The sequence below is a fragment of the Puntigrus tetrazona genome, chromosome 14 (genome assembly GCF_018831695.1).
Source record: "Puntigrus tetrazona isolate hp1 chromosome 14, ASM1883169v1, whole genome shotgun sequence".
NCBI classification, from domain to species: domain Eukaryota; kingdom Metazoa; phylum Chordata; class Actinopteri; order Cypriniformes; family Cyprinidae; genus Puntigrus; species Puntigrus tetrazona.
The window spans coordinates 16,529,007-16,556,809 of NC_056712.1; the positions used below are offsets into that span (position 1 = coordinate 16,529,007).

The 27,803-nt window shown below is 37.5% G+C and overlaps 2 protein-coding genes across 9 annotated transcripts in view; one reads left to right on the forward strand and one right to left on the reverse strand.

Moving 5' to 3' along the window:
• Positions 1 to 705, forward strand: part of pdgfrl (platelet-derived growth factor receptor-like) — a 6,309-nt gene extending 5,604 nt beyond the window's left edge. The window contains exon 7 of the mRNA XM_043257482.1: positions 325 to 705. Within this exon, the coding sequence (XP_043113417.1) occupies positions 325 to 516 (192 nt within the window). The 3' untranslated portion in view covers positions 517 to 705. The remainder of the gene's footprint in view (positions 1 to 324) is intronic.
• A 135-nt stretch (positions 706 to 840) lies between these two features.
• mtus1a (microtubule associated tumor suppressor 1a) overlaps positions 841 to 27,803 on the reverse strand; it is a 28,637-nt gene continuing 1,674 nt past the window's right edge. The window contains exons 1-15 of one of the 8 annotated variants that reach the window (XM_043257476.1): positions 27,295 to 27,592; positions 23,146 to 24,810; positions 21,864 to 22,092; positions 20,861 to 20,950; positions 19,008 to 19,109; positions 18,594 to 18,698; positions 12,604 to 12,824; positions 9,302 to 9,368; positions 5,198 to 5,412; positions 4,821 to 4,926; positions 4,350 to 4,423; positions 4,182 to 4,277; positions 3,356 to 3,469; positions 3,133 to 3,230; positions 841 to 2,946 (exon numbers count right to left, since the gene is read on the reverse strand). In XM_043257476.1, the coding sequence (XP_043113411.1) occupies positions 2,640 to 2,946; positions 3,133 to 3,230; positions 3,356 to 3,469; positions 4,182 to 4,277; positions 4,350 to 4,423; positions 4,821 to 4,926; positions 5,198 to 5,412; positions 9,302 to 9,368; positions 12,604 to 12,824; positions 18,594 to 18,698; positions 19,008 to 19,109; positions 20,861 to 20,950; positions 21,864 to 22,092; positions 23,146 to 24,699 (3,378 nt within the window). In that variant the 5' untranslated portion in view covers positions 24,700 to 24,810; positions 27,295 to 27,592 and the 3' untranslated portion in view covers positions 841 to 2,639. Of the gene's footprint in view, positions 2,947 to 3,132; positions 3,231 to 3,355; positions 3,470 to 4,181; positions 4,278 to 4,349; positions 4,424 to 4,820; positions 4,927 to 5,197; positions 5,413 to 9,301; positions 9,369 to 10,166; positions 10,367 to 12,603; positions 12,825 to 16,587; positions 16,692 to 16,873; positions 17,311 to 18,593; positions 18,699 to 19,007; positions 19,110 to 20,860; positions 21,026 to 21,863; positions 22,093 to 23,145; positions 24,811 to 27,294; positions 27,593 to 27,803 lie in introns of those variants that run through there. The other 7 variants (XM_043257474.1, XM_043257477.1, XM_043257475.1 and 4 more) reach the window with 7 other exon arrangements.

Consider the following 27,803-nt stretch of genomic DNA (forward strand, 5'->3'; position numbering starts at 1 on the left):
TTATAATTTGAATGGTAATGTTTCCACATTAATATAGTGCTATAATTTTCATCTTTGAGCAATAAATCATTAGAATGTTCCTGTCAATGGAAAACTGAATTTCCAGCACCACAAGAATCTATGTAATTTTTAAAATATTAGATAATACATTGCTAATTTTCTGCATTTGTGATCAAATAAATGCAGCCTTACTAAATGTTTGGCAATAAATGTTTTTTAGTTCTTTCAATAAAAAAAAGTCAATTATTCCAAATGTTTGGCAGGTAGTGTTGATTCATGCAAGTATGAATTATGTATATGGTTTTAATGTGATGTTTTTCTCAGGGTCAGAGGCCGGTGAGTATTCATGACTCCTGGAGACTGATAAACCGCGGTGTGGGACACACAACACGCATCTCTCAGAGCGTCATCGTTGTGGATGATGTTGAAACGATCGACTATGGAAAGTACATCTGCGCCACAAAAAATAAGCATGGAGAGACATTGGTGGCCACCACGGTGAAGTCACATGAATAAGAACAATTCAGAATACTCCATTCAAACCTTAGGCTTCTTGCTGCTTAATGAAATCATATGAATTCATGCATTCTATATATGACTTGGAAATGAAGTGCTTCTTTTAAAATGAGACTTAATGTTGAAGCAAGGTAATGCAAGCTTCATGTTCAATGAATATCAACAATATACTTAGTTTGTGATGCACCATTGTTTGTGAAATAGTTTTTCAATCAGAGTATTATAGGTTAACACGAATGGTAGGTGTTGTGTACGCGTGAAATATGTCTGAGGAGCGTGAAGGCTTTGTGCGCCGCTCTAATGGACTCCGTATGTGGAATGTGCAGCAGGAGCCCAGTGCTTATTTTGGTTCAGTGACACGTTCGAAGTATGTTTCTCTTCCTCTCACAGAATAAGTTAGAATTCATTACTCAAACTACAAACCAATTGATGCAGTTTTAGATGCTGCTGCTATAGAGTTCCTGGCTGAACATAAGGAAAAAAAAAAAAAAAAAAAAAAAAAAAACAGGTTCCTGCATAATTTTACTGCTTGGATCCTTTTTTTTGTCTTTAAGTAAATTGTCTTCATTTAGTCATACAGTTTGAAACGGCATGAGTGAGTAATTTCTTCTAAATGCTTAGTTTCAGGAAAAAAGAAGTTTCTGTTTCATTCTACTGTATCCATTGTACCAGGAGTCCACAGGAACTGAAAGAGCTGCCAACATTCTGTATGTTCTACAGAATCCAAAACAATTAATAAGCAAGACAAAACTGACAATATATGCTATGGGGTGACAATTACAGATTAATTTAATTCTTTATTAAATTGCATATTTCTGACATTTCAGTTTCACACTAACATCCACACAAACAGCCTAGCATTGCATACCAACAAAGGAAAAAAAAATACAACAAAAAACTACTGCTTTTTAACTTGTTTGTAAATAGTTTGAATATAAAGCTGCAGTGGAGGGTTTAAGACAGAGGGGGAGCTCCTGAGGCCATGCTCATCATTACATTGGTCTCATGATCAGACAAATATAGAAACAAGGACAAGCAGTCAAATCTGTCCCTAGGGCTCAATCATACTGAATAATAAACAAAACCCGTATTCAAGAAAGTCATAAAAACATTTCAGATTCCCAATAGTATGCCTTCAGTCACAGGGCTGCCCAATGACATGCCATTTCTCCATATCAAGCACATTATACCACTGCGTCTCTGACTAGAAAAAGGGATACTTCAACCCTTAAACAGGCATTAAATCAAAACATTCAAGATCATTAGTAATTCATTCTGCATCAATCACTGTATTGCGTCTCTCCTATGCATATGAGAGTGTTATAGAGAGCATACCTGTGATGAAACATGCATCATGATCTGGGTAAAGCTCACCTTGTTGCAGTTCTTAATGTGCGATGATTCCAAAAAAAAAAAGAAAAAAAAAAAAAAAAAAAAAAAGTTCAAAACCAAAATTAAAAAAGGGATGATATAAACAAGAAAAATGTTGCATAAGGTTTTGAGAACACCTGGTTGAGATCACTGAATATTTCCATTTGAGTAAATAGTAACAGTCAGTTTATGGCATGAGTTGATCTATGAAGTGTCTCTTTAGAAATGCTCATCTGGGTCCATCTGAGGTCCTGCATAAAATAAAGGGAAACCAAACGCTACTTTAGCAGCAGCATCTGGGAAACGTCCACTGGCCTGCTGGCATTTGGGCATTCGTTCCAGAGCAAATAGGAATCTGGGTCTATACAGGTACACTTAAAAGGCGTCTGGTGGAAAAAAAGTTGATAAAGGCCCCAGTCGTGGATTCTTATATTAGTCAAAAAAAAATTGCTTGGGGGAACAAAGCAATACTCAAAGGGGAAAAACCCATACATTTTGAAGAAACTTTCTACAAGCCCTGAGATATTTCTTTTTTCCTCCATAGTCAGACGTGAAAGGCAATATACGAGGATGACCTCATTGGTAAGTGCTTCTGTGCAATATAGTCTTCAGCTTTTCATATTTTTTTTTCTGTACAACAGTCAGTCAAAGTCCATTCCATATTAAGCGCCACTGACATGGTCCAGACCAGCTTCAGCATGCAGGAAGTGCTCTCCTGTATAAAAGTACTTCCTGGAAGCTGAAGGCCACTGTTATCTGGGCGAGAGGGGAGGGCTGGAGAACATGGCAGAGTTGCGTGGTGACTGGAGATTCAGGGACGGGGAAGGGGAGACCTTGCGGGGGCTGCTCAGATCACCGTTGTGAAGCTTCCAGAGCAGCTCTTCGTTCTCCATAGACAGACGTTTGTTCACTTTGGACTCCTTCTGGAGGGTTTCCTGCAAAACCGCCTGCTCTGTGGACAGTTGTCTGCAACGGATTAGAGTAGTCACTATTACAGCACGAGATGAAAGAGCAGAAGGTCTCTCAACACAAAGCCTTGCTGCAATGAAAACACCATTCCTGGCACAAAAAGAGCACAAACAGTAATCAAAGCAATTAAAGTGTCATAGCATAGCCAGAAGCATTTTATTGTCTTCAAAGACCTTTGTTTGCTACAGGTATAACTGAAGCCCACTGGGAAACACACAAAATATTAGAAGATCGACAGGCGAATTAAGTAAAATACGTTAGGTTTACGAACACTACCTTGATAAAGCAGCATGTTTGTCCATTCTGGCTTTAAGGTCCTCATTTTCCTGTTGCAGTTTCTGAAGACATTCATCCAGCTTCACATTCCTCTCCATCTAAGATTAAAATCAAATATTAGTGTATCTCCAGCACTGTTACTGCAGGAGTGTCAGATTTATGTTCATCTCTTTACTGCAATTGCGGTGTAGATGCTTTATGCACAACAGATAACGGAGCTCACCAGTTTGTCTATCTGAATGAGCTTCTTGTCCTGTTCATGGATCCGTTTGTTTTTGATGTCCAGCACTACTTTAAGGCTTTCAAGCTCCTGCTCCAGATAAAGAGTATGGGAGTCCTTTTTAAAACAGAAGAAAACAAGCAAGAGAGATCAGGAATATATACTGGCTTTCCTAAATTGGATCATTAAGATGTTATAAGGTTAAATGTAAAGATGATATAACAAAAATTGGATTTTAGTAAAAGCAGCTCAACACACAAGTGTTTCTTCAAGCTTCAATGTGATCAGACGTCTTGTTAATTCTGACAGAATATCATCATTTGATCATCTATCATGTCTTAATTTATTATGTGCATAAAAAAAAAATTCAGGCTTCCACATTTGGTCTCATTCTTATTCTACCATAAATGTTTTTCCTGTGGCTTGTGAATATTAACACTGTCGGGCAAAAACTGAGAATGAGAAAATGTGTTTTAAGAGTAGATAAAAGCATCTGCTAAATGCATAAAATGTACAACACTTTTTCTAACAGTTTAAGGGTCAAGTTGAAGAAATCCCCATATATGAACCTTCCCTGAGATGGATAGTCACACTATTTATAGGCCGGGGTCTGGCAGCATTACGCAGGGTAGTTATCTAAATGCCCTCGCATGCATTTTCAGAATGTTGAGAGTTTAGGAACCTGCTTAACTCTGATTGGAAAGACCGGTCTAATATTAACCCTGTCATTCGTGGAAAATACACCGTCTACTTAAAGCGCATTATCAATAGTGCTGGCTAAGTTTGATAACACCGATGTTTAGGAGCTATAAAAGGAGTGATAACATACCTGTGTTTTCTCAGCCAGATCCATTCTTCTCTTCACCTCAGCATCCAGCCTCTCTTTGAGGTCGTTATTTTCGGTCATGAGCTCCTGAATTCGATTCTGTTTGAGGAAAAATGCGATGATTTGAAAATGTTTGAAACACCGAATTTTAGCTCTTGGGCACTGCCTTACGGATAATGTGTCCTCCGATTCCTTCAGGGTTGCACTGAGAGTCTGCATTTCCTTTTCATGGGACTGTTTGAGTTCTGCGAAAGTTAAGACGGTGCAAAATGTAGAGTTTTAGAGGTAATATTGTTGTCTTTAAACATTAAAGTAGTAAGTTAAGTGCAACATTCACACACAGTTAAGTTGGATTTGTGTTTTATGAGATTGTGTTTATTCTAACGTTAAAAACTATATATTTTATCCATTAATACGACTCGTAAACCTAACAGAAATCATTTGGTATAATTTATGAATGGGAACTTGATTGCATAGTCTTTTAACCCAACCCTAAATCTAACATACAGATTTATTTTTCCTTTAAAAAAACCCCCCAAAACACAAAGACATCCCCAAAAGAAGGTTGAGGGAGACTCGTTTAGAACACACAAAAACACGTTTTAGAGCCCATATTAGATCCAAGACGAAGCCCAATATTACCTTTGAAATTCTCTTCAAACTGCTGTTTAAGGCCATCCACCTCTTCCATATGGCTGACTTCCAGTTCCTTCTTCAAATCCTCATGTTTTTCTCGCAGCACTTTCAGCTAGGCAAGTACAAATTAAAGTCATTTCGCAAAAGTCTTACTGGTTTGTTTTGTGTATAAATAATGTGGAAATCAGATGTCATATGTCCAAACAACTAAAAGCTTGAGGCCGAGATACAAGAAAAAAAGCTATGCAACCGCTCTACATAGTTTTGAGAAAGTGGTCATGTTTAAGCATTAGTGTGTCAGATTAAGACAACTGAAATAAAGTAAAAAGTGTGTCAGGACACTGAAGGAGAACAACAACAACAAAGGCCATTGTCTTCCACACCTGCTGCTCCATCTGAGCTTTGCACTTGTCAGCCTCCTCTTGGTAGGTCTGATGGACCTTCTCCCATTCAGTGGAGTAGAAGGTCTTCAGTCTTTCCTCGAGGTCAGCGAGGTCCGAGCGGTGCTGCTCCTGGACTTTCTGTAGAACGCCATCAAAAGCTGCACGCAGATCGTCTTTCTCTTGCTCCAGACGCTCACAGGAGTGAGCCGAGCTCACTGAGGAAAAAAGATCAGGTCGGAGAAGTTAGATCAATTAAGTGATTCACTCAATAAACTTCAAGCCCGTAAAGCACCATTTAAGAAGATTGCCTTTTTTTCCTGGCATGATGACAGTAACCCACTCACTTAAAAAAGCAAAACAAAAAAAACCCATGTAAGACATTGATATCTAATGCACAGGTTTTTGATATGAATACATAGATATGCTATATGTAGACAGCAGTGGGATAACTAGAGCAAATGTTGAAAGGCCAACACGTCCATTTGCTGCTTTGACATCAGGCCCTGCCGACACTCGATGCTATGATTCATTACTCAAGTATTCTGCATTGAGTCCCAGTTGTCTCTACAGTTATGGTATCTCCAGCAGTTCTGTAAATAATGTGTCAACTGTTACAAGGAGCACGTCAAATCACAAGGGAAGGTTCAGCAAAAGGAACCGGAGTTTCCCAACAAGTCAGTCACTTAATCAGAACTGTGTCACAGATCCTGTCCCTGTGAGCATTAGCCATCTTTGCTGATAACGCTTCACTGCACAGAACTGCTGTTTCTCTCACACAAAGCAGTAAACTTCATCCAGCAGCTGCTCTAGTCTTTGTAGTGTACAAGTGCCACATGAAATAACAGATCTTCCTGGTGGGACCACTTGAGTTTGGGAATTCTGGCTAAATAGACGGCCTATGGTTTGCTATAATTAAAGTTATGGTTTAAAAAGGACCCATAGAGGTGAGCAAATAACATGATTTTTTTTTTGTTATTCGAATATAAATGAAAAAAAAAAAATCATTTCAGTGTTTATGCATTAGGCATAATTTGTTTGTTTAATACATGCATGGAAAAACCTTTATCAAATGCGCATTCATAAATTAATTGCATGCAAAGAAAATTCATATAGTGAGGCATTGTATGCATTAGGGTTTAGGAAGGCATAAAATCAAATAAATATGTAGTTTGGCATAATCTTATTTTCTTTCCTTTATTTAAGATGCTTTAGTGTTTATTGATATTTGGAAAACTTAACTGTTGGTAATGCCACATCTCTCAGATTTGGCAAAGTCATGTGGGGTAGCAACAAGCATGCAAAGGCCAGCAAGTTCTCTTTATAAGACTCTTTATCTGTCCCTGGCTTGGGCCACTGTAATGAAATCTAGGCAGCTGTTTCAAACACTAACTTCGAGGCTAATGTGATGCTCATATTTGTGTGAACGCACACAGCGAGTATGCTGGGAATAAACTCATGTCTAACGTTTGTAGAATAACATTTTCATTACACCAGATTGTTCGGCTCATCTTATCCGTTTATTGGCGCATCAGTAGGTGTTTGTGAACTTCATCTATTATCAAAAGGTCAAAAGCATGTCAGCAAAATTAATGAGTCACAACACAAGAACGGCTGTTGTTCTCCAGAGGGAAACTTGGTTCATATCCCTTACTGGCACTGCAATTTAATCATCTGTATACAGAGATGAAAAACACAGATTTTTTTTTTTCCCCTTTGCAAGAAAAAAAAAAAGGCTTAAAATGAGTTTCAATCAGAATCATTATAAAGTTGTTGTTAGGGGTTAAATAGGGAGAACAGTATCTATTGACCCTGCTGTACAAGAGACAGTTAGCAGAGCTAAACCATGATCAGATCCACTTAGAGAAGATGAGCCAGACCCAGAGCCAGCTAATGGCTTGATGCATTTCATGAATCTGCACTGTAATTCTATTATAGGTTATATTTATGATGCAGAGCACAGCTGAAGCCCTATAAATAATCCAAATAATGCAAACAAGAGGAAAAACAGACAGTCAGGGAGGAGGAGGATCCTTTTTCTTTTCCACAGAAGAAAAAGAGAAAGGGTACAAACAGGTCATGACTCAACAGTCAGCAAAAATGGCTGTGCACACGCATCCAAACAATACATATAGTCTAATACAGAAAGATCTTGGCAAGAGATATCAACAGACAAATGTGCCGTTTATGTACATGCACACATTTGTATCTAGTCTTAGCAAAATGAAAAAAATAAATAAAATTAAACTACATTTAACAGGCTGGTTTGAATGAGTCTAAAATACATAAGTTTAATAATAATAATAAATATATTATATATATATATATATATATATATATATATATATCTAGACATGTTTATTCTAAAACGTGTTTTGTTACATTAAAACTACTCATAAAATGACAGAATGCAAATTAATTTAACATTCTGCACAGTAAAGTTAATAAGTCACATGCCAAACAGCAAGCTAAATTAATTGGACACAGTTCTAGCAGGTTTTTGTGTAAAGACAGCACTCGCTTCATTGGAAGAGAACAGTTGTCCTGTGTTAAAAGACACTTTTGTTTTATAAGGGAATTCTGGGTGCGTGCCAAAAAACATGGCACGCTGCAGTGCTGACATCACTCGCTTTATGCTTGGGTGAAAGCAGAAATGAAAGTTATCTGTGGGTAAATGGTGAAATATTTCTGATATTTTTCTGCAGCTATATTGGGACTTCAAGAGGTGGTCTGATGAATTCTTATAGGGTTCAGGAGCCCTGGAATGTGCTAACATGCTTAAGTAGTGATTATAACGGTAAAGAGGGATCATGTGCCAGACTTGTATGTATATGTGTGTGTGTGTGTGTGTGTTTTTTATTTAATTTATATATAAGCAAAAATACATTATATACAGTTTCATCTGAGCAGGGCTAATGTATAATAAATCCTCATATCTCACTTGTATGCTCAGTTTTCAGGTGGAAATATGAGCAGTGAAATCAATACATCAGACATCTCATGGGAAACACTGGCTGGCATGAAATTAATTTCTTCATGTTACTTTGCCCGTTACACTGAAGGACGTTAGACTTCTCTGACCTTGTCGACAGACACGAGCATGACCTTCACATTCCAGGATGGCTCACCCTTTCTGCTTTGAGTAAGTGCTTTCTGGAGGTGTGTCTCCTGAATGAGAAAGCTCTTCCAACAGGACCAATAAAACAAACAGACCGTCCTCTCTATCTACACCCACATGGTAATTCATGTAATGGTAAGCACGCTCAGTTGTAGGCAAATTCTAACACACTACCAGTATACACTGCTATTCTATTTCTTATGTTCTGTAGGCACCTAGTATACACTACTGTTCAAAGGTGTGGGGTTGATAAGATTTAAGAATTTGAAAAAAGAAACAAAAAACCTCTAATGCTCACTAGGGCTACATTTATTTTATGTAAAATAAATGGTAAAAAGGACAAATAGTGAAATATTGATACCTTTTTTAAAAAAAATAAAATAAAATAATAAATTTTCATTACTCTGGTTTTTGAAAAATAATGTGAAACTGAAGACTGCAAAATATTTTTTGTGGAAGACATGATACATTTTCAGATTTGGTGAATAAAACTAAAAGAAAAAAAAAATTTGAAACAAATCTTATAATTTTGTAATGTTATAAATGTAGTTACTGAAAGTTTAGATAAATTTAAAATGCAAAAACTGTGTGTAAAAATAAATACATAAAAAAAAAAAAACAACTAAGATCTAAATAGCATCCTAAGATGCATTACATGAATTTGGACAAGAAGCTCAGATTGTGCAGTGCTAAAATAACATTTAGACAAAGTTCATTACCACTACTTTTTGCTACTTTTATTGCAAAACGCTGTGAGAAGTACAGAAAAGACGTCCAAACTTTTGACAGATTCTGACAGACGCAGGTTATGTGAGAGGTCATGGTAATGTGCGTGTTACGGCAAGAAAAGGCACACCTTTTGTTCATCCCAATGATTACCTTGTGACCAGCAATCTAAATATCACATTAATTACAAACAGCTTCATTTTGGCAGCTCTTTCCTTTCTTTCTGCAGACGGTGAAAGCCAAACAATCAGTGACTCACTTACCCAGCTCCTCACGCAAGGTGACCAACTCCTGAGACAGCTCCCTGCGCTGCTTCATCGTCTCCTCATGCTGCAGGAAAACACGGAAAATCAGTTCATTTCTCAAATGCAACACATGCTTCATATTACTCAATATGCCAAAAAGCAGGGTAGTGCTAAGTGAAATCTAATGTCATGATGAACTACTCTGAAATTCCTTCGGCGGACATGAATTATGCATTAGGCGTCAATCACAGGACAGGATGGGTCAGAGTTTTAGTTCGGTTTTAAACGTACTTGATTGTCGTGACAAATAACCGCATTAGCCAAGCAGCCTTTAAAAAGAAAAACAGGCTTTCCTGTAACTTATTACTGCCACGAGGCATTAAAAGAAACCACCAATTGTTGTGCAACAGTCGTGACATCTGCACGGGCATGCAAGCACCCCATAGCTCAGCTTTGTGGTTTACACACCACTATGACAGCTCTCTAAGGGTTTAATAATAATCATAATTATAAAAAAACAAGCATACGAATGACATCAACAACTGAATGTAGAGCAATCAGCAGTCTCTCTCTCTCTCTCTCTCCTCACCACTGTCTCACAGCTGCAGTGCTGTCAGCCTACCCAACCAACACAAAGACGCTTCAAAAACCGCGTGCTGCCGTCCTGACCTGCCCCCACCCCCCCGAGATCACGGCAAACACTTGCAGAGTGACATTTATGAACTCACCACAGCATCTTCATTAAAATAAAACGAGTCAGATTTCAGAATACCGCAAACTAATCGTACACAACTGACATGCTTTGTATGTGCATCCGCGGCTATCCCATTTCAAATGCCCATCTATCCTGCCCTGCACCCTGCGGAGAGGATAATGTCGTTACCCGGTGTCCAGCGCAGGGAGCGTTAAGGCACACTTTGCTGCCGGAGCAGCCCATGATCCCGTCTCTGTGACTTTAGTCCAGAACGCAGGACGACAGCAGCCCAGATGCGTGAACCTCTGCCACCTCTACCTCCTCTCTCTGCCGTCTCGCTCTACATCGGAGAGACTAGTGGAAAAAGCTCATTGGCTCTCACCTCCTCCAACCGCTTGCCTTCTCAGTGGTGAAAGGATACCGTAATATATCTAAAAGATGGGCAAAGGAGGGAGGCGGCTATATTGTGTGTGGTAGGCTGCTACATAAATGCTGCAATTTAGGACAACCACTGTAAGTAGAGCAAAGAGAGCAGGGGGGAAAAGAAGCTATGTCTGACAGTTGGATGATTGAGTGGCACTTAATGAAATGGTACGTGTTATAGGAGAAGTGTGCGGTGTCCTTCCCACAGGACACGAGAGGATAGAGGAGGACTGCTGTCTTTTTCGTGCTTTCCTTTCAGCACCGCCTCAGAAATTGCTAACAAAGTAGTGCAGGATACAATTTAGTATTCATATCTCTTATTAAAAAGGTAAACAACTGGACAACACACAAAACTACAGGGATGTCACTTTTAATTGCTCTCTAAATAACCATTTAGACTGTCAGATTAAAAATTTGGAAGTCCACATCAAGTCTATAGTCACTGTACTTAATATATATTTTTTTCTATATGAAGTAGAAAATAATGGGTTGTTATAACATAAAATGTCCTTTTATTGATGTTATAATCCATTATTTTCTACTTAAAACAGAGCAAATAATAATAATAATAATAATAATAAATTATTATTATTGGTAAAAAAAGGAATGCTATTTTCTATTGCATACAGTTGCAAAAAAAAAAAAAAAAACTATTTTTTTTTTTATGTGGTAGACAAGAATCAACATCAACATATTGTTTGAATTCTACATAAATAAATCTAAAACGTATCCAATTATAACATATGAACAATGCTGGTCATTATGGTGAGGCAATTCAATACTAAAAACAATCCTAATGCTGTACCAAAAGCCAAATAAAAGCCAGATCTTAAAACCTGACAAATATTGAAAAAAATATTAAAAGCACATTAATTTATCATTCTCAACTAGAGTAATTAATGTTAGTACTTCAGGGAAAGCATGTGTGGCCTCTTGTAGTGAAATTATGGCAATGCACACAGCGTGCTGACAGCTCATTGCAAACAAAGGATATGAAGCAGCCCCCAGCAGCTTCTGACCATATGAAGGCAGCAGCTGGTACATTCTCACACAGATACGCTGAAGCCCAACCTCCTAATGAATGCTTAAATTCCTATACAAGACATTGATAAAACACTACACTCTCTGTCATGCTCTACATAATGTTTTTGTCGTGAAATGGTGTTGTAGCACACAGTTTTCAGACTCATATCATTTGATCAGTATAGAAGAAATTGGGCCTCATTTAAACCGCCACTGAAGAAGAGCCTACAGAAAAAAAAAGATGGCATGAGAGAAGAGCTGATATTTTATAACTGTATAAACTATTCCGTGGTGGTCAGTATGGTACAGTATATGCCCTTAATTCATAATTAAACTACTGTACGTGTAGTCCACAACCTATAACATAAGAGAAACTTTGTTTTCAAAATAAACACTTTTTTAACGGACCGGATAAATTCCAAAGCTTAATGACAGTGGTGCTTTTTAGTTTAAAGCTGCACTTTGCATCTTTTGTGCAGGTTGTCCTTTTCCTCACCATTAACATGTACAGCCAACCGGCCTTCATATTGTCATTTTAACAAGAACAATTCTAAAATTAGCAAGCTCTAATCGGCCCAGAGTCAGGAATAGCTGGAGAGATGACATGCATCTTTTAAAACTCAAGTTACAACTAGCATGTAAAATAAATTATAAAAAGTAAAATATATCTTACGTGAAATATAATTTAAAAAAATACAGTAATGAATAACTGACACTACATTTCGTGTACATTTATATATTGAGGGAGCACCATTATTTTTAAAAAATAAAATTACTAGTTATATTATTATAATTTTATGTAACAAGTAATTGCAAAGAAAGGCATGCAAAAAAAAAAAAAAAAAAAAAAAAAAAACTTCAAGCTTTCAAGCATATAGAATGAAATTTGAGAAAACCTATAAAAGCCAGTTCATTGTGAAGGCTGTGTTAAAGAAGTGTTATAGGAATATCACTATAACAGAGTTCAGAAAAGACATAACATGACCGCAAACACATTCAACAAGACAATAGAAACCAACACAATCAGTGCTAGGCGGTCAGAACCCAACTTTATATCTAGATATCTAACCCCAACAAAGAAATCTAATCCTAACTTGTCAACTGATCAAAGACACCCTCCTCATGTATTATTCACGTCTGCTGCACACCAGAATAATTCATGTAATCTCATAATACTCACCCCAGCACATAGATGCTTTATGACCACAGCAGCTGCCTCGAACCTGCGGTTGTTGGATCGGAGCGTGCTCTCCAGCTGTTGAATGCTCTGGTTCTTCTTCTCACACAGTGCCTTGTAGTACTCCACATTTCTGGACTTGCTCTCTGGTGGTACCAGATCCGGTTTCCCGTTTGTCGGGGGCTGCTGGTTTCGAGAACTTGTCCTTGACTTGTTCTTGTCAACTGTAAGAGAACACGCATTCAGCGCCGTGACCACATTCAGCATTATTTTTCTTCACAGTTCTCCTCCAGTTCATAGACCTTCAGAGACGTCGGAGAAGTTTATTAAAATCCCAGAGATAATCCACAAACCGATTCAATGCAACCCTGAATGAGACGGCTCACCCCATCACTAAATAATATGTTCTCCTCTGTAGATCCGGCCTTCAGGGACCTCTTATTTTAGCAGGGCTATGCCACAGTGGTTTTCATTTACATCATCTCATAAATATAACACCAGGACATAATCGGGGCACTTCTGACAAAGCTGCCTCACTACTAGAGAAAGGGCACCTGAAGTAAGCGTTCAAATGGCACTACATAAAGCTGTAAAACCCTTGTGAGGTATCTACAGCTTTTTATAGGAACGTTTCTCCAATGCCAACACCTAAAGTCTTTATGTTGTTAATCCATTTTGTCCTCAGAGAGTTATTACTTAACAGCTCAGTGAGAGTAGCCTTGAACATTTCTGAAATACCAACTTTAATAAGGTAGGGGTGGGACAACAAACCCCATGAAGCCTCTTCTCCTCTAATGTCAGTCCAGCAGTAACTGATTTACAGCACTACATTTATAGCTGCAAAGGCATTAAGGGGTGTAAAAATATATTTTTATATGCATATTTAAAAAAAAAACACAATATTAAATATTGTATTAATATAACTCATATTTATATTATTGACATATACATATATACACACACACTTATATAAACTAAACCGAAAAATAAAAGAACATTCCAAAGGTGTCAAAAACACTGCCTGAACTAGTTAAATTCTGGTTCCCAGGGAAAAAAAAAAAAAAAAATTAGCATTGATTCATGATTTTCAGCATTTTAGATCATGACTTAAGAATGCAGGGGAAAAAAAACAAAACAACAAAAAACAGAGCACTTAGCTGGTTGAATAGCACAGTGTTTTAGCAATGCAAGTAGGTCCACACTGTATAAAACATTTTGCACAACTTAATTTGAATATTTTTTTTATAAATAGAACAAATATCCAGCTTCTAAATTAATGCAAGCTGGGATTCACAATTATCCTTTTAGAGACCGCTTTCTAAGCCACAAAATGTACATTGTTTTCTAATATAGTGTTAAACAGACTATATGGGTCTTTTGAGAAACAACAAGCATAAGAGTGGAACTTTATGGAACATAAAGAGTAAAAGATTAAACAATCAATGTCTAGATTAGAATGCTGAAATTTTCTGCCAAGAAAAAAAAAAAGCTGACAATACATTCAGAACATATACAGTACATATGAATGCTCTTCCTTTCCAGTATCCTGTTACGCCTTCAAGGCAACTCTAAGTCTGTTAGTTCACTGAACCCACCCACAAAATAAATAAAGCTGTTTAGCTTATCACATGGATTCAAGGAACTGGAAATATTAGTCCTTTTTAAAAACATGCCTATACTGTCTGGTGAAAGAGGCGATATTATAAATACTTTACTGTCCTTGACCGCTGTTGGTGCAGACTAGTCCCTCCTGGCATGATACTTAATAAGCTAATGAAATGTATTCCAGACTGGCTTTTTAGAAAACTTTTATGTGGTAGACATTAAACCGAGACATTATACAAAAAAGCCAATTAAAAAACAAAACAAAACAGAAATAGAACATTAATAAGGAATAAAGATATGCTTTGGCCTTGCTAACATGATTCTAGAGGTCCTAATAATAATAATAATAATAATAATAATAATGCCAGTATTTATTTGCCATTTTCTTAGAAACCACAGTGCATTTTTAAAAGGCAAAAATTTAGGTCGTCGTCTTGGTGTGGCACACTAGAAATCATGTTAGCCAACACATTAAAAATGCAGCATAATTCAAACCATAAGGTGTCACTGCTACGTAAATATCTGTGAGGCTCCCTCTGCTGGAAAACTCACCCAAGGGCAGACTGAAAGTACACGAACATGCAAGGACTAAAAAAAAAAAAAAAGGAACTAAATAAATCTCAGTTATGCAGATAAAAAGGATAGGGAAAGCAGAAAAGAAAGAAAAAAAAAAAAAAGTAAATAAATCAAACCTGTCCTTTCTGCAACACTCGATTAGTGTTTTAACAATTACATGCACACTGACAAGAGAACGTAACTATATTGATTCCTATATAGAAATCATCCTAAAAGGTCAGAGTTTCTGAGAACTGACAGCTCTCAATTTAGCATTAGACCTTTATTGTTGTAATACCATTAGTGATCGCCAGAGGCCTCTATGGTTAACACGTCTTTAAACAAGGTCTCTTTTTGTATACATGTTAGAACATTTTGCAGTTAAATATGTAGGCACATTTAATTGTACAAGTCTGCAGTTTCCCTTGAAAAGTCTAAGCACTGTGGTGTTATCAAAATTATTGCTTTGCTTACTGAGCTCAAGATCAAATCAACAACATGGGCTCAAAGAATAGCTCAGCAAGTTAGCTGTGCTAACTTTTTCAAAGCTAGTTGCACAGAAATGCATATTTTGGATTGAATACTTGCGATGATCTCTGTCTGAGTTACTAATTTCCCAACAGAGCAGGTATTAGATTTTTAGATACAAATCCCATATGAGATTAAGCGATCAAGACCAGAAGAGTGATAAGAGTTACTCTGCTGTAATTACAATTTATGTAATTAAGTTAGAGTTAATTAGCCTTATCTTAATTATTAGGGTGCTTTGGGTTATCCAGAGAGCGCACTTGGCTCCCACATGCATAGAGATACAGCTAAAGGTTTTAAACTTAAAACTGAATGGATTTAGCAAACAGACACTAATTTGTGAATAAGTGATTTAAATGTTGCCAGATCTTCATTGCACACATCTTAGCACTTACTGCTTCTACATGCCTCACAAAAACTGTTGCACAACAGAACGCAGCATAGTGAATAATTCATCTCATTTCACACCTAAATTATTTAAACACTGCTGTGAAGCATATATATGCTCTCTATAAGCCACCTTAGATGGACTTTAAAACCTTGGTAAACAAAGATGCATGGTTTATACAGAACTCAAAATCTTACTTTTTTGATGTGAAGTCAGTTTACACAACTATAAATAATGGGCAGGGACTTATATTAGCTATAAAAAGGGGTTTCAGAGTTTGTAATAAAGTGTGGAGCACTAAAGGGGAGCAGCCAAACAAATGATGTTATATTGACACTGAATTTAGCATTAGAAATAAAATACTATTCAAATAAATAAAATAACTAACTGCTGCCTAAAACAATCATGTGTAAGGTTATAGATAATGAAGAAAAACTTCAAATTCAGGTTAAAAAAAAAAAAAATGTAGAAAAATTCAGTAATCTAGATTGTGAAAACCGTGTCCCATTGAAGGTAATGCATCCAGAAACAAATATAACCATCAATCAGGTTATCATTAATGCTATAATTGGAGCTTATATGCATTTATTTTTAGAAGGATATTTCAACAGGCGAAACCTTACCCAAATACTTGGTGAGATCAAATATAGTCCTCTGTGACATTTTGAACATGAAATAAATAGTCTTTTCCTTATTTATTAAGAGTACTTATATGGGCAGTAAGTATTAAAAGAAGAGTTACTGCAACAAACATCTCTTAGATGGGAATTTGCCATGTCAAAATATTTACAAGACATTACATTCAGCCTAGTCTGCAGGCCAAAATAACCTCAGAGCATCTGAAAACAGGAACATTAGGTTTTTAGATCTGTGAACCAATAAGGAATAAAAAGATAAAAACATGAACTTACTGTATCTACTGACTTGGTAGGTGATTACCATAACCCAAATTGTGGCACAAATATACATGTTATTTGCAAAAAGATCCCAGGCTCTATTTGCAGCTAGCAAGAAGATGCCTACTGGCCATATACAAATATCAAATACACTTTGGCAGAGAGAGAAAAACAGAGTCTAAAGATAGAATCAACACCACATGAGCAAAGACAGCACCTTGAGAGCTGTACAGAAACACTCTGAAACGTCTGCGCAGAATGAAGGAAAAGCCACAACAACAGCGTTTTCTGAGGAACAGACCTGCCTTAAACACCACAGCGCTCTTGCATCCTGACAGCAGCTGGAGGCTCCGGAGCAATCCCTTCGCTGTCAGCCTCACATGGATGTTGGACAGTGAAAATTTAGGAGAGAATAACATCTTGCCGAGATCTTCACGAGCAAAACAAAAAAAACCCCAACAGCCTCATTGAACTCATGAGGCTAAAGCAGAAAATACATCTGTCAAACATCCCTGTCTGACCGTCACACTTTGGCAGAAACAAATGAACTGAAGCACTCTGAATTAAATGGAGGCAGGAGCCTCAGAGACATATGAGGGCAATGCAGAAAGCATTTATCCTCCGGTTTGAGCTCTCATTCACTGACGCTGAGCATCTCTCGCTCTCCGCTGGGCGTCAAGGAGATGCAGGATGCTGGGTGATCAGAAAGAAGGAGAGAGGGAAGGGAGGGCGCTGGGAGGAGTAAGCAGCAGAGCGGGAGTGTGTGGGTTCGCTTGCTCCTTCACAGGAGGGTTCATCAGGGAGGGTTAAATATGGCAGCTTACAGCTAAATATAAACCCTCAGCAGGTCTCAAGATAAAAACGGTTTAAAAAAATATTTCTTTGATTTCAGTTCGTATTTAATAATAATAATAAAAACCCAAACATTCAATTTGTCCTGAGGTGTACTCTGCATTTAAACTTCTCAAACAAGTCCCATAAACAAGGCCAGCGAACAGATTTCTTTCTGTCCACAAACAGACAACCACAAAAAAAAATGTCTAGCACATGTCTGTGATGCCAGCAAGAACACAGAAAAAGCGTGCAACCCATAGAAGACATAATTTTATGTTTGAAATGTAATTATGTTGACGTGGGGTGGCTTATGGCAGCAGACAATGCATGTCTGCACAGTTCAGGCTCCAGTCCAAAAACTAGAGGATACAGTTATAAAATAGGATTTAGAAATACAATTTACAGATATGTAATTATGTTAAAAGTTAAAGTAAAAATTAACTTCTATTTTAAATTGTTCTCTTCATCTTTTCTAATTTATTATTATTAAGTTGGTTAATTTCATTGATTTAATATAAATACAAAATTGTATTTTTAATGTGAAATCAGAGTTATGGTATGGTGGCTTTTTTTTTATTTTTATTTTTTTACATGGTACACTTCTGAATTTAGCACTTAAGAATAAAAGTGTTGAATCCATTTACTAGCCTATATAAAAACAATTCAAAGGGATTCCGTCCACGGGTGTAAAACAGTAACATTATTAACAGTAAACTTTCTTTGAAACAAAACATTCTCAGAGATGGTTGCGATGGAGGAGTCTAGTCTCACTGGCTTGAAGGCATATGCTGCATGCATACACCCAAGATTTAATCCCTGAAAGGAATGCGCACACCATTCTTAATTACAGTACTTATGGGTGGTAAGAAAGCGCACATTACATGTGCCAGGCCGAGAGAGGCCAGCTGAGACAAGACAGAGACTGTGTCAGCTGTGTTACGGACTTGGCCATGATAGGAGGCTAAGAGGGCAATGCTACCACCCTACCTCACCAAAAAAAAAAAAAAAAAAAAAAAAAAGACAAGACACAGGTTAGCAACAGGATTGGGGGCTTTTCTTTGAAATCAATGTCATATACTGTATATATATATATATATAAAAGTAATAAATTTAATAAAGTATAGGTATTTTACAATTACAATTTTCTGTGATATGCTTCACTTCAAATTGAGTAAACTGGGTCTAACCTGTCGGAGCAGCAGCTCTCATGGGTCGGGCTGTGGTAGGGGTCTTGAGAGGGCTGCTTGAAGACCTCACTGAAACTGATGAGGATGTGTTTTTGCATCCTGCTCCTAACAGGAAAAAAGGATGAATTAAGAGGATTAAATCAAACACCAAGATGACCAAAGACCAAAAAGAAAATTCTAATCATTTTAGCTCATATTTTGACTTACTATACACGTAGAAAGAACAGGGTGGGTTGTAATAATAATAATAATGACACAATGTAAAAAATATGAATGGCATTTAAAGGCTTTAGTCTCTATACATTTTCTTTTCTTGCATGATTCTTTGTAGCCCGTTTAGGATGAATCACTGTTTTAGCCTTTTAACTGAGAAGCAAAAGGTAACGCTGATGATATTGAAAATATGACTCCTACCCGATGATACACTTCTGGTAGGTGGATATTGCAGCTTGGTCCTTAATGTGGTCCTGTTAGTAGGAGGTTTATTCAAGGTTCCCACAGGGGGCTCAGCATGGTCTGATTAAAAATAAAAAATAAACAAATATTTATCTCAACAGAAATATTCAACAGTGTCTTAGTGCATAAATATGTTTGTGAGCCTGTCAGAACCTTTCCTAGGAGGCTTATATCTCAATCAAAGCAATAAAACATACTTTAACCATATTTTATCCTTCACTCTCTTTTTGATGATAACCTTAATTCTACAAACAGATGATATCTGCCTAATATTGTATCTCATTTGACAGGCAGCCACTGCTGTGCTCTGATTGCAAGTTTTGTTGCGTTTATGACAGCACTTAGAATACTGAAAAACTTTACTTAAAAAGGGACAGTTCATTTAGGCCAGAGCCTGGTTTTCAAAGTAGTTTTTCTCCAATTCAATCACCTGATTTGGGGAGTTTTGGTTTCACTGTCACCCTTTGGCTTGCTTGGCTGGGGTTTGAAAAGCACTTAATATTCAGCAATATTTGACTACACTGATATATATCAGTCAAGAACAAAACTAGACTAAATGGAGGTATAATAAAGCTATTGTCTTCCACTTTTTAAGTGAATAGAATGTTAATCACCGATTAATTTTACAGCATAAACAAACACTTATTTAACTGAAATGAATCAACAATGAACTGACATGAGCCGAATAATGACACGATTGTCTCCAGCAGATCTGCTTATGGCTTAACTGAACCCATTTCATAATGAATGAACTTTACACGGTTAATAAAATGAACTGAACCAACTAGGTGCTAAATAAACACTATTGTCCGTCTTGCTACACCTCCATCTCTATTGTATAAAAAAAAACTAAACAAAAAGGTGACTTAATTTGACCACAAATAGCAATATAGCAACACTGCTACCTGATAAAATATAGCTACCATAGTTATTGTAACTGTCACAAACAAATTTGAATATATTCTCGACTGAACAGTACCAAAAACAAACAAGCGATACTTACTTCTCCACAACGGAGTCTTAGGCTTCCCATAAAAGGCAAACAACAAAGGAACAACGCAAAAGCGATAGGATCCAACAAGCAGACATGTCAAAAGAGTCAGATCACTCCGAGCCCAAGAGCATGGCTGCTGATTCAGGGTTGAATTAGTAAAAACCTGCTGTGAGGTTTCAGTCAAGGTGCCTCTATATGCAGGCATGACCTTCCACAGCGAGTTAAACATAATGAAGAGAACATAAAGTCTGTTTGCAATGGTAGATCCTCATTATTTTGATGTGCACTGATTTCTCATACCCCTCCAAGTGAACTGAGGTGGAACAAACCCTGCCCCGCAGACATCTGGGACCGATTGTCCTGATCCATACAAACAACATGTCCATCAACCAATGAGAGCTGCACAATGTTCAAAAGGTAAAAGAGCATCACTGTCTAGCCTGAAAAAAGCAGGCTATATTTTCACGTGTGCTTCTCCTGATTAAACTGATTTTAGGCCATTTAATCTACTTGGACTTAAACGGCTTTATATTTAAGCTAAAAAAAAAAAAAAAAAAAAAAAAAAATCATATTTCAAAGTTGACATGCTTCAGAAATCTAGTTAAAGTAGACTGAATCCTTTAATAGGGATTTTATCATAAGTCTTTGGATTTAAAGGCAACACTGACCTACCAGGGAATGTGGGTCAAGCTGGATAAAATCAAGCTGATCTTGTCTAAAGCGGTCACTTCTACCCATAATAGTTTTGGAGTTTTTAATAATTTTTTTTTTTTTTTTTCTGCATCCAAAAACGGCTGACAACTTTAGAAAGGCTCACCTTGCTTTGGATGTCCACTTGTGTGAGAAGTGCTGGAGCTCTTGGTCTGTAATCTGGATTTCACAGGCAGTTTGGAGGCTGATGCTGGAGCTGCAAACACAGCAGATATGGACTGGGCTCCTGAAACTGCACTCGCACCTTCATTTAAATGGATTTGAAGCTTAACTGCAAAGGTGAGTGACAAACAATAAATCTACTGTTATTCAGATGGCACAAATAAGTGTCTAGATACTTGTGCTGTATGTGTTTGCACTGCAAATAAAGAGTACTTGTATATATTATATAAAAAAAAAATAAAAATAAAAAAAACACCACCACCAACAACCAAAAGCAAATTTGACACAGGCCTCCAAAAACACAATGAATGTTTTGTGCCAAGTTCATGGTTACAGGAAGTTGAGTTTTATGTTCCCACATTGGACACTTAACATATAATATACAAACATACCAAAGCAAAATTTCTACATTTCTGTTTTCTACTTTATTTTTGTCCATCTTGTTTGAAAAAGAGAACTACATCTGCTTTGACAAAAAAGATCCATCTAGTCCACAGAAAAGAGTAAAATAAAATGTGATATTAAACACCACATCTGTTTTGATAATAAGAGATGTTATTTCTTGAGCATAGTCAGCATATTAGAATGATTTCTGAAGAATTGTGTGACACTGAAGACTAATAAGTACTAATGTTGAAATTTGAGGTTCACAGAAATAAATTACAATTAAAAATTTTATCAGACAGATTATCTTTTTAAAAACTTAACATATTGCGCATATTAGACATTAAAAAAAAATAAAAATACATGACCTCAAAGTACAAAATCTACAAATATATTTAATCCTCTCTGAAACTATTTGAACAAATGAAGAAACAAGTGATAGAACCTGCATCTGTGTTTCCGTAGACTGATAAAATGAAAAACAGTATGAAATCACTAAAATTTTTACCATTAGATATTACACCAACTCACAAAAGTAAATCTGCAGTGCACAAGGCCCTTACCTTCAGATGTGCTCAGTTTGCTCCTGGGTGAAGTCATTTCAGAGCTACTGCTGCCATCTTTTCCCGCTGTACCAGGTTTGAGCTTAGAGGCTGAAAGCGGTGGTCGTAAGTTTGCAGCTGGAACGCGAGCAGCAGAAGCCCCTCCTGTCCTGGTTGTGGATGGCTGGGAGCCGAGCCTGCGTCTACTCCACTCACATGCTGCCGCCGCCGCTGGCTTGGCAGAAACCGCCTGCAAGAGAAGTCCCCTTTCAGCAAACTGCTCCCATGCATGCCGGCCCAAGCCAGAGCTCCCCAAGCTTACAGCAGCATTGGCCATAACACATCTGAAGAATGAGACTGAAACTCATGCAGACTTGAGATGTGAGCAGCTATTATACTACAGTCCCCAAGAGAATTCTCAAGTCACTGCCAAGTTTTTTTTCTTCTTCCTCCCCTCTCTAGCTCTGTAAACATGATTCGATGTGTGCACATGGAACACATTTTCCACAGACTCAGCTTGCTGCCCTCTTGCAGCAGTAATTAAAACAGCAATTAGAGTACACTGCTTAAAGCACAGCTCACAAACCCAAAACTAAAGGGAAAGTATTTGTTTGAGATGGCAGCCTTAATCCAAAAAAAGCTATAAAGGAGAAATCAATTTACTCACCTGTATCACTATCCGTAAACCTATGTCTTGTATTTATCTTTAAAACATTCTTATTATAATATTAGATGTTTTTTTTTTAATTTGACTTTAAACTGTGGGGTTTGTTTGCAACCAATGAGATTTATGCTTTTGTTTACCATATTTGATGTACTTTGAGCATCATCAATGTTTACACATGAATAAGAGCTTACATTTAATTCATTCAGCATATAAAGCTACTGTGTTTCTTCAGAAGACTTGAAATAAACTACTCAAATCATATGGACTGTGTTTACCACCCATTTATACATTTTTCAAAATGTTAAGTTTAAAAAGACAGAACTGATTTTTTATTAAAAATTCCTTTATTTTTTCACATTTGCATTTTGAAGACAAACTAAAGCGTTATGGATTAAAAAGGCGAAATAAACAAGAATTCCTATTTTTAGATAAACTAACTTTAATGGTGCATGTTCATTTCCCCTATTACCTTTACCATCATCTAACTTTTATGCAATATTTTTGTTACATTTAGTGTTCACTAATGTTGTACAATCATAAAACAATTTCATTTGTACAATCTATAATAATTCATTTAATAATTTTATATTAAATATTAAAGAGCCATATCTCAGTTATCTGCCATGACATACTCACCAACAGACCGACTTTCTGATTCTTCCCACGAACCTTCAGAGACTCATTCCCCTGCATGTCCTCTCCATTTGACTCAGTTTCTGCTGGTTTGGTCTTCACACCACCTTTAGTGTTTTTTTGTGGTGTAACAAGATTGCTCAATACTCCATTGACCTGTGAATTCTTCTCTTGCGTTTCATCTTTACTTGTTTTGGAAGAGCTCGCGCTTTCAGACCATCGGCGAGCTCGAGATTTCGAGGCTGGACCGCTTTCTTGGCAAGTAGATGAGCGAGTTCTTTTAGCTGCATTAGCGCTCTTTACATTTTGAGCCGGTGTGGCAGATGTGCTGGTTATTGCAGCAGAAGTGGATTTGGTAGGAGATGACTTATGTTGGTCCGCAGTCTGGCTCTCATCTTTTTGAGGGGCGGAGTTTGATGAAGTCTTCGTAACTGGTGCACTTGATGTCTTAAAGGGGTTGGTGGCACGTGACATAATTTTAGACTTTATATTACTGAAGTTAGGCTTCGGAAACCTTTTTATTTCTATTTTTTTGCTTTTGCTTGCTGACATCAATGGTGTTTTGGGCTTTTGAGAGGCAGCGCCTTGCTGCTGACTAATAAATTGAGCCATTGGACTCACTGAATCACCTTCATCTTTATTCAGAGGGGACTCAGACAAAGATGGGAGGCAAAATGTCTTGTTACTCACAGACTGCACGGGAGTTGAGGTCTGAGCATTGCCGCTAATGTCCAAATCCTCAGAAGCCGTAATAAGCACAGTTTTTCCCTCCAACGGCGTTGACTGATTTGATCCACCGCTGTTGCATGCCAACATTTGTATACTGGATTTGTGATAGTGAACAGGTGTGAAGCATTCGAGTTTCTCATTGCTTAATGACTTTTCATCTATGAGAAATGTCTGATTGCTGGCTTGGACGTAGGTACACTCCAGGCCCTTATTCTTGGGTTCTCCTTGTGGCACCTCGGCTAGGCCTTCACACACATCAGGTAACATCCCCGACACCACGCCAAGTTCTGAAGATATATTCAAGGAAGTTCTGGACTCCCCAATTAGCGAGATGCTAAGTGGCTGGTCGTTCTCATGCAAAACAAAGCTGTTACTCCTCATGACCATCTCACCTGAGCTCACAGAGCAGCAGTTCTCACTGGATCCTCGGCGGGACGGCTCGCAGGAGTCCACCTCAGACAGCTCTCGCTCTCCACAATCAGGGGATGTTTCCGAGCTTCTGTCGCCGTCATTGCATTCAGTATTTTTTGGGTCGACTATCATCAAGAGAGCCATATTCTCATTCCAGTTGTCAATTTTTGATTTGACAAAGTCTACAGCAATTGCACTGCTTGATTTCACTGCCTCTGAGGAAGAGGTCTCGTCTTTCGTTGAGCAAGTGATACAGTCCTCCATTTCTACATCGAGAGGACTGTCTGAACCGCCACAACTCAAACTGCTAGAACTCCTTACCGAATCGGGGGAAGGCTCATTGGGGCAGGTGATGTTATTTCCATTCTTGTCTTCAATGGAAAAAGTAAGATTCATGGATCTACTTGTGGCCTCCATGGAGAAGCTTCTATGAGCAATTTCACATCTGAAACACCTCTTGTTTTATGAGATTTGTATTAGTCGTCCCTTGAACAGGTTTACTTATTGAAACCCATTCCGTGAATGATCCTGAAAGAGAGAGAGAGAGAGAGAGAGAAAGGTCAAACAATTCAAATTCTAAGATCTAGACTGATTTAAGAGGTTACAAAGAATATGAAGGCGACACGACATGTACTGGAGCTGAAATTAGAAGGGAATTTGCTACTGTTGATGCAATACTTCACTGAACAAACAAACATCCTGGCCAATTACAATTTGTGAAACCTGTTTTTTTGGCTACAAAAGTCTTCTTTGTGGAGATGTTACATAACCTACTGACCAATTACTTTTAGAGCAATGAGGAAATTGATCCCCTGTTTAATTCTTTATGTTTCCTAGAGAAACACCATTAAAAATGCAACAGCTTACTCCTAGGTTATCAACCTACGTCCTTCTTAAAGTGGATCTGAAAAACTAATGTTTAAGTGTTTTATAAAACATCTCAAACTCTGAATGTCTTTGAAATCTGAATCATTCCAAGTTTACAAAATAAACCTACGGACCCCTATCCTTACAACAGTAGTTAAACTAACATCACAAAACAGACAAACGGGTGTAATTAGTCTATTCATAGTATCAGCTGAGATAGCTAAAGCAGTCCAGTGGCCTGAATGTAATATAATGTGAATTTTAGACTGGTGAGGGGTCAGTGGTAACATGTGTATTTAGTGCATTTAGATAAGCAGCTTAGAGTGCTAGTGAAAACATCTCACTGTGTTTAGTACGGACAAATCTAGCTCTGAAATAGGACGGCTATACCTCAGCCTTTTTCAAGCTTTCTGTGAAAAACTTCACACAAGCACTAATATTTGCAAAAAGTGTCGGTTAATTAGATGAAAACCGATGACCAGCACAGTTTCTTCAAGATTTAACGCAAAGTCAATTGCAATCTGCTGAAATGACAATTAATTTTAGAGTGCCAAAACGTATCATTTATTTTTTGGGTTGCGTCTACTCTTGTTAACATCACTGCAGTACTCCACGGGGGTTGAAAAGGCATGGCATACTTTGTCTCTGCTCAGGGAAAGGCCTTGCATGCTCTAATGCACTTCTGTCAAGTACAATGAGGAGAGAGGCCAGTTTATGCAGATGCAGAGACAAGCTCTCAGTCTAGATTCTTTTAAAATAACAAACCCCATACAAGCACAGCACGTCAACATGTTGCTTTAACTGCGGAAGTATGAAATAAATCTAATTACAGACAAAACTGTATCCCAATAATAACAGTACAAAAAAAACAAACAAACAAAAAAAAAAGTCCCAGGACCTGTTTACTAGGTTAATGTGTAAACTACTGTTCAAAAAACTAATGATCAGCATTTGTCACATGGAGTTTGCCTCTAAAATGCAGACTATCAATAATTGATATTCTTCTACCATTTTGCTGATGAAAGACTTTTTGAGCAATGTTGCTAGGTAACAGGTAACTTTAGGAAATGAAACGGTCAGCAAGGACCCAAGACTGATCTAAATTGTCCAGATACAAATTTTTTACCCTTTCTCATTTGAAAAGTGCCCAAGCTCAAAAACCTGCCCAGCGTATCATGAGCCTTTCTCATTCAACAAGCCATAAATATGTTTTTTTTGTGATATAGTGCACTGTAAAAACAATTTTCGTTCAGAAATTTAGCTAAATTGTATTTTTTTTGTAAATCTTTGCTTAATTTACAATGTATAAAATGTGTAATATTAAACTCTTGCAGGTTAAAGAAATGATTAAATATCCTTTAGATTTGGATGGGTTTTTTTGTTTAAGAAGCTAAAGTTAACCAAATTTACCAAGATACTAAAACTATGATCCAACCATTTCTCATCCTTGTATAAACATAAAATAAACTCAACTGTTGTTGAAACATTACTCTCCCTCATTTTTTGATTTAAAAAAAGGAGTGCAAAAATTCCTTCCTCGACTCGCTGGCTGAGTGAAAGGTTACCTTGGGAACCAACAGTGTGCTTAGTCATTTACAGTCCGACTGTTCACGCAAGGGCTGGGCATTAAAGAAACAAGAGCCCCTCTGTTAATACTTCACTAAAGCCTGGAGAATTATTGATGCATGCGTCTCATTTCAACTTCGAAGGGACATAAAACTGATATGTCAAACTCTCATAAAAAGCAACAGTGGCATACAAAGGATCATTCAATCTGGAGCATTTAAGCAGCCTAATTATTAAGAGCCCAGTCTGGGGAGAAAAAAAAAAAAAAAAAAAAAAAAAAAAAAAAAAAAGTCATAAATGGAGCACTAAATCAGTTTACGGCATATAAACACAGCACACTGCGTAATAAACAAGCTTATTATTTTTACAGCATAAATAAACCAAAAATATATAAAATCAATAAAACAGCAGATGCATTGTATCATTCAAATTGCCTTAACTTTAAAAATATAAAATCACATCTCTCCTAAAATGCAATATTTCTAATATCATTAATGCACTTATTTAAATTTTATACATGTCATGCTCTTTTTTTTATACATTAAAAAATAAAAATTCAGAAAACCCAAATAGTCCTACCAGGCATAACGTTATGTCAGTTCAGCACATCCCATTCTGGCTCCTGCAGCACTCGCAGCTCCATGTCTCAGGATCAATCCTATTAGTGCTGTGGTAAACACTACACCACACTAAACGCACATATATAAAGACGGCCAGCTCTAAAATACCCATCAGCCCCAGCAGTCCCTCCTTCAGCACCACTCCTGGCTCGCAGCAATGGTTTGTCTCATAGGAATGTGGCACAGTCCAGGCTGCTGTCAGCACACTTTTGGGCTGTCCCTGCATACTAAAACACGCCTCTACTCGTACGGCGCTCTTCACGTTCCAGCCTGGGCCACGACTGAACCCACTGCAAAGCCTCAAGGCTAACTTTACAGGGGACACTGACTGGTTACCCTATCCTAGACAAGCCCGACGTGAGGGGAGGGGCAAGGGCAAGTCAGGCCAAAAGCAGCGATCGCTGTTGCTAAGCAGCTAGTAGCATTTTTGAAGAGATTTAGGCATCAGTGGATAAACGAGGAGAAAAA